The sequence below is a fragment of the Hordeum vulgare genome, chromosome 3H (genome assembly GCF_904849725.1).
Source record: "Hordeum vulgare subsp. vulgare chromosome 3H, MorexV3_pseudomolecules_assembly, whole genome shotgun sequence".
NCBI lineage: Eukaryota > Viridiplantae > Streptophyta > Magnoliopsida > Poales > Poaceae > Hordeum > Hordeum vulgare.
Genome location: NC_058520.1, coordinates 503,606,200 through 503,613,017, shown reverse-complemented (window position 1 = coordinate 503,613,017; position 6,818 = coordinate 503,606,200). Strand labels below are relative to the sequence as shown.

At 46.2% G+C, this 6,818-nt stretch overlaps 1 protein-coding gene across 2 annotated transcripts; it reads left to right on the top strand.

Moving 5' to 3' along the window:
- Nucleotides 1-979: 979 nt before the first annotated feature.
- On the top strand, nucleotides 980-5,736 carry LOC123444522 (uncharacterized protein At2g39795, mitochondrial). Of its 2 annotated transcripts, XM_045121257.1 has the most exons (3): nucleotides 986-1,617; nucleotides 4,858-5,030; nucleotides 5,334-5,736. In XM_045121257.1, exons 1-2 carry the CDS (start codon nucleotides 1,046-1,048, stop codon nucleotides 5,027-5,029), a joined length of 744 nt encoding a protein of 247 aa, XP_044977192.1. In that variant the 5' UTR covers nucleotides 986-1,045; the 3' UTR covers nucleotide 5,030; nucleotides 5,334-5,736. The 2 variants fall into 2 exon arrangements, with proteins under 2 accessions (XP_044977193.1, XP_044977192.1); XM_045121258.1 differs by lacking the exon at nucleotides 5,334-5,736 and having other exon boundaries at nucleotides 980-1,617; nucleotides 4,858-5,034.
- The last annotated feature ends 1,082 nt before the right edge of the window (nucleotides 5,737-6,818 follow it).

The following is a 6,818-nucleotide window of genomic DNA, read 5'->3' as shown; positions in this document are numbered from 1 at the left end:
CCTGCTTCGTCTCGTGTGGCCTTAGGGCCATGGAGACACGATGGATCCCGATCCTTGCCAGTAGGAGGGCTCCATTTTTAGTTTTTGTTTTGTTTTGATAGTGTTTGTGTCCTAAGACAAAGACGGCTACCACGATGAAAGAAGGTTCTTTCCGCCCAGCCCTTGTTCTAGTGGTACTTCTAGCACAGTTGGAAGGAGTGTGAAGGTTTGTCTCCAACTAATCTCGCGAGATTTGGTCGATGTTTGTCTTTGGTGAATCCGTCTGGATCTCGTCTTTGTTAGTTTATGTTTTATGTGTATACGGATTGGATCTGGGGCTTGTTGTCGTGGATAGTGTGGTAGATGAGTGTGCCAAAGAGGATCAACACGAGCTGGTACTCCTCCAAGAGTGTCTGCACGTGCGCGGTCGCAGCTGCATCCCTGGCTTCCACAGCTTGCTTCGCCTCAAACCACACTCGCTCGGTCGACCAGAGGCGTTGGATGACTAGATCGAAGAGGTCGTCGAGGCGACGAAAGTTCGCCCAAGCCCGCGCTCCGACGCTGCGGGACTTCGAGCCACGGGTCCGACACGGGAGGGCGGAGGGAGGAGCTGTCGTCTTCGTCTTCTACGCGACGCTTGCGGCCGCCGAATGCACCTCGTTCGCCCCACCCCCGTGACACCTAAACCAACCGCGACGTCCGAAACTCCCGCCGCATCCATGCCCGGAACCCGCAGACACCATCTCCGACAAGATCCAACGAGGAAATGGGCTGTAAAACATGGTCGGAGGAGAAATGATTTCACGCAGAAACGATGAAGGCGGACGAGGGATATATGGGACCGAACCCTAAAACACGTCGACATCCGCATATATGGAGAAAACGAGGGCGGTTTACCGGCCTTCCGAATTTGTTTTATGAGCCGGGATGTTTTTAGCGGATTTGATCGGGCCCGTTTTTTATGCCATCTCATAAACCGTTCCCTGTAACGCAGCAGTTCGCTCTAATTCCCCATTCCCTGCAAACCCCTGAACCCTTTCTCTCAATCTCTCCTCGCCATCTCAGGATGCTCCGCCGCGCCGCCCCCTCCGCCGCCACGGCTCTCCTGCGCCGTGCCCTCTCCACCACACCACGGACACGCTCTCCCGCCGCGGCCACCGCAGTCGCGTCCTCCTCGGCCGTGAACTCCATCCTCCTCCGCTCCCTCAAGGAGCACTACCTCGAGGTCTGCAAAATGACGCCCCCGCCCAAGATCAGCCCGCCCAAGCCCTACACCATCGTCAAGGGCGCCCTGGACCAGTCTTCGGGCCCCGTGCTCCGCCGCAGTTTCGGCGAGGCCGGAGAGGAGATCTCCATCTCTGTCGCCAGGCTCGCCAACATCATGCCCCCCGGCGCCGATTCTGACTCCGACGACTCCGACGGCGCAGGCGGGGCGAGCGAGTCAATCAGCCAGCTCTTCCTCCACGTCGACATCTCCAGGCCAGAGAGCGGCAAGTCGCTGCAGTTCCTCTGTGGATTGTACCCCGACGCCGTGGGGATCCATTCCGTCTGCCTTCGGTCGAAGACAGCGGCGTCTGGGGCGGTGGCGGTGGCGGCGGCGACGAAGGGCGGTGGCGAGTATCAGGGTCGCATCTTCCAGTGAGTTATTTCTTCTCAATGCGTGCGAATTTGATTGTTTGTAATTTTGTTAACACAGGAGCTTCTACGATAAAGTCAGTGCTTCAGTTTTGGAGGAGTCTAATTTGCTGCGCAATATAGAACTGGTTAATACTCCCTCCGTCCCAAAATTCTTGTCTTAAGTTTGTCTAGAAATGGATGTATCTAAATACTAAACGTGACTAGATACATTCATATCTAGACAAATTTAAGACAAGAATTTTGAGACGGAGGGAGTAGGTTATTAGGTTGACCAATTTGGGGGTGTGACATTGAAATGTGAAATCCATATGAAAAATCGTGATTTTACTAATTCAGTTGGCAGAGCTGGTGACCTGTTATTATGTGTGCACATGCTTTGTTTACGACATCCTTTAGATTGGTTCTGTCTGATAGGACTGAGTAAAAGCAGAATTGCTATTTGTTAGCTATGACCTATGAGTCTGAAATCTGAAGGCATATGCTCTTATAATTTGATACGGAGGGTGTAGTTTCAATCGTAAGTAATGGATCATATATGATGGTAGGCAACCCAGGTTGAAACCTTAATAAGGGCACTAAGATGTAAGATCATCCTGCAAGTGGTATGAGTATATATTTCAGCTGCATATAGCCTGTTGTTTTGTCTGAAGTAAGCTGTTGTCAATGCGGTGTGAGAAGTGAAAACACGGATATTCTGTGTCAAAGGAAGAGTTTTGGGTATACCAATGTGCTCAGAACTTGGTATTCATATGAGAATCTTCTTCCATTGCCTAGTCCTTTTGTAGTTAGTACTCCCTACTCACCGTCTATACAATTTTACATGTTGTGAACAAATAGCTATTTTCTATCTTAGAGATGGTTAGGTACTTTGATAAAAACTCTTGGACCTGTGGCCATGGAACAGTGACTGGCTGACTGCAGAGTGCAGACAGACAGTTCTTTATGTTGCACAATGATTTACTTGGTTAAATTATTGTATCATGTCTTAAAGTAAGTAGGGATGTAGAATGTATGTGCCCACTTGGTTCGAATATGCAGTGCACAACACTGAAAAGTTTGAATTGTAATATTAAGTGGAAATATGAAGGAACCGCAACTATTGGGACATAGGTTTTGTATAAAGCACAACTTTTAGGAGGGCACACTGATTCTGGCCTGTGGGCACACTGATCATATCTGATGTGGTAAAATCGACCGAGTTGACGCTAGCTCGTCACATGCTGACCTGGACTGGGTTGAACCCAACCTGGTTGGACTAAACCGATATCCATTGGCACTTTGCTTGATACTCCATCCGTTCACAAATATAAGATGTTTTGGATATTTCAGTATGGACTACATACGGGCTGAAATGAGTGAACAAACACACTAAAACGTGTCTACATACATCCGATTCACAAAAAAGTTAGAACAACTTAGACCCCCCCCCCCCCCCCCCCCAAATCATCCTGCACTCATCAATGCAACCTGAGACAACTATTGGACTGTTAATTCACTGGATTTTAGATCAAACCCGTAATCCCAGATAGATATGCAGCAGGGAGCTGGAGTCAGTCGATTCTTCGATAGCAGTCGGTTTTCTACACCGACTCCATTCCTCGCTTGCAATGGAGCAAGGCAACTTTGGCGGCAGCAATGAGCGGGAGCAGCTGGGCGCAAAAGAGAAGGGGAGGCACGAGAACGGAGAGGGGATAGAGAAGTTCAAACACTAAATACCTACCTACTTGTTTCGGTCGAACCTAGTTGGATTTGACCCATTCGAGGCCAGCGTGTGCTGAGGCAACGTCCACTCCGGAAGCATATTTCATGTTATTTTTGTTTAGTTCAGGGGCATTGCCATTATGACGGTCAGTTAGGGCGCTGAGAAGCTCAGGAAGCATTTGAGGCATCCTGTCACCAATGGGAAAAGGAGTGACCAGTGAGATTAAGCTGTTCTTAAGCTTTGGATTAGGGACAGCTTATGGCTTATTTGGACCTATAAGCTGTTCCAAATCCAGCCTTTTTGTCACTCGGATCTGGCCAGTGGGCCAGGTAGGTCGGAATCGCTGTTGACTGAGATGTAACCATCTGTCACTTATGGTTAAGTGTAACAAATTCCAAATTTTGTCGCTTTTTGGAACCTATGTCCCAATAGTTTGTGGTTTCTTGATACTGAGTGGTGCTTCGGTACCCCCCACCCCCTAAAAACTTATGAAAGGGTACTTTCTAATCAAAACCAATTAAAATGTGGCGAGTAATTAGGTATATCTCTGGCCTGCCTAGACCGGGGTGTGACTCCGTCGATGAAGTCGAGAGAAGAGAACAGGGGCAAGCAGGAAGTGATGGAAAGCTGGGAGGAGGGAGAGATGAGTAAGCTAATTCTGTCATACAATAGTCAGGCTGAGCAGATGCCGACCTGCCTCTTTCCTCCTACAAGCCTGTGCTGGCGGCGGCACCATGAGAGGCCCTCTGTTATACATCAACGTGGACGAGAACGAAAGGGAACTTGTGATGCAATATTTTATTGACGGTAGTTCCAATTAGTACTCCGGCTACTTTCTAAAGAATCAGATGTGATCATAATAGCGCTGAAATTGCTGATCATTTCAGAAAACAGAAGCAGCGGGGGAACGTCCATGGCAGCGGCACAACATCCTCACCTCTACCACTTAAAGTTCTTTATAGCAGCGACTAGTTAATTCGTGAAAAGGAAAATCAGATCGACAAAGGGTGCTTGATCGCTGTTCTTGTAATTGGGGAATAACAGTCTTGTTTATTTGTCTAATGAGAGAGGGATAGATTAGACGGAATATGAGAGATAGAAATTAACCGTAAAGAAATTCTGCTAGATTGCAACTTTTTTTGGGTTGGACCATCTAATTAATCTGGGTAATGACCATACTACCCTTTTAGGTAAAGAGGTAAGCCCTGAGCTCCACTGTAGACCTTACTCTAATTTTAAAGATCATTTACAGTGTTCTCCAGTGATTCAGTCACATCTGGAAAAACCTTTTTGCGATAAAGGATGATTTGTCCTGTGTGCTGCTACCATTTTGCAACTTTGATAGCTGGATTCTGGTTGCTTGTTTTCCTTGGTATGCAGAAGCGGTGTGATGTTCAATTGTCACTAATAGAGTAATTTGGTTTGTACTGGTGTTAGGCCTTATTTATGCATGATAATGCTAACAACTGAACATATGCCATGTGTTAACTTCCTAGGTTTTATTTATAGTATACTGAAATTTGATTTTGAGTTGACAGAGAGTTGGATGAGAAGGTGCGCGATGCGTTCCATTTTTACATTGAGGCCCGCGGCATAAATGAAAAGCTCTTCCCGTTTCTACAAGCCTGGCTCTATGTGAAGGATCACCGCAACCTGATGCGCTGGTTTAAGAGTGTGGGTGCAGCCGTCAGCGAGCCAAAGCCCGAGTAAGGTGTGTTACTGTTTTCCTCTGTGCATTGCACCTTGTAATATCTCGTCCGCCACATCTTTCTTACATCTTAAGTTCATGGGAATGAGTATTGCTATCAGTATAAAACAGTGTCCGGTGTTGAAACTCAGCATGCGTCCTGTTACATAATCGGGTGGTAATATTATGTCTGTTCATGAGAAAAGTAGTCGGAGCATTGTCTCGCTACTACAACGAGGAATCAATTTGAAATACAATCACAAGTATGAGCTGTTGTAACCTCATAGTTTTAATGTGAGATCTAAACTGCTGTTTTATGCTTTTCAGATGACAAGAACGCCGCCTCTGCTCAAGATCACCCGTAAGGTGCTACTGCAGAAGTGTTTGCCTGTTGGGAGAACCCAGAGGATTGAGAGTAGTGCTAGTAGTATAAAGTTGGCTTGGGTACAAGATAGTGCCATCAACTAATATATATTGCCTTGTCTTCAGTTTTGACTGTACCCCTTGGAGTTTTGGAGGATGCATGATAGTGCCGCTGGAGGGCGAAATTGGATGGGTGTTCATCGCATGTCGTTAGCCTCTGTGATCCGCTGCCGTATCACATCCTGAGGTGGTTGTTAGGTTCTCAATTATTCCACGACCATGGGCCAGTTCACTTGTGCATTGCAATCATTCATCATTTTTGTGAAAAGACGCCTACATTTCTGATAAACATTTTTCTCTTGCTTTCTCCGGCATTGTGTGGGTAGGCTCAACGACCGGATGATGCCGTGCCTTCCAAAAAAAGAAAAACTATCATCACCGTGCAATTATGCACCTGTTTTGCCGCCTGAATGGAGCTTTAGTTCAGTCCTTTGGATATTTATATGGCTCATATAAAATATCTCAAGACAGCATTATTGTAGACCAGACGCTATCAACATTTGACTACGGTTTCAACCGGAGAACCGACGTTTGGGATCTTCATGGACCTTGAAATTAAAAAAAAAATCAAATTTTAATTTTTTTGGTTCTAAAAAAATCTGAAAAATATGCAAGTAAAGAAGGATGTTATGCGTGTGTAAAATTTTAGGATGAAATACCTTGAAATACAATCTGCACAAAAAAGATAATTTCATGACCTGAAACGATGAATAGTATCATGTGTTAAAAAGCTTTAGATTTTTTTACACAACCCTTATTTAAACGTATTTTTTCTGAAAATTTACATACATGTGTGCTACGCCTTCACTTATCTTTATATTTCTTTTAATTTTTTTCAAAAATATAAAAATATGAATTTTCATGAATTTTGATTTAAATATTTAGAATCCTCCATGAAGCCGAGCTCCAAAAACAATTTCCGGTTTAAACCGGAGCAATCCTAGACTTATGCTCATTTCCATCTGGGATACGATTAATGCCAGGCTCACTCCTTGCAGCCCAGGCCATTTCTCAGCTTTCGGGTTCTGGATCGATGCTTAATTTCTGGGCTTCCACGCTCAGGGTTGAGGGTTAACTTTGGGTAATGACTCGACCCCAAAGAGCATCTACAACCTGGTTGCCTAAGAGCATCTTGAGCCGCCCCTCAACAGCCCCTCCCCTCCTCTCCGGTTTTTTTTTTTCTGTTGACGAAAAAAACCCGGCCCAGTCGTGTCCCGAGGAGCCCGTTATTCGTCAGCTCGGCTAAAATTGGCACCGGCGGTCCCATGCCGAACCCAACTCTCTCGGGGTCGCCCAGGAGCGCCGGCGAAAAATTCTTTGGCACGAAAAACGATGGGTCTGCCGAGTCAGTTACTAGGCGTGTGGTCGTCGTCCTCGTCGCCTCGTTTT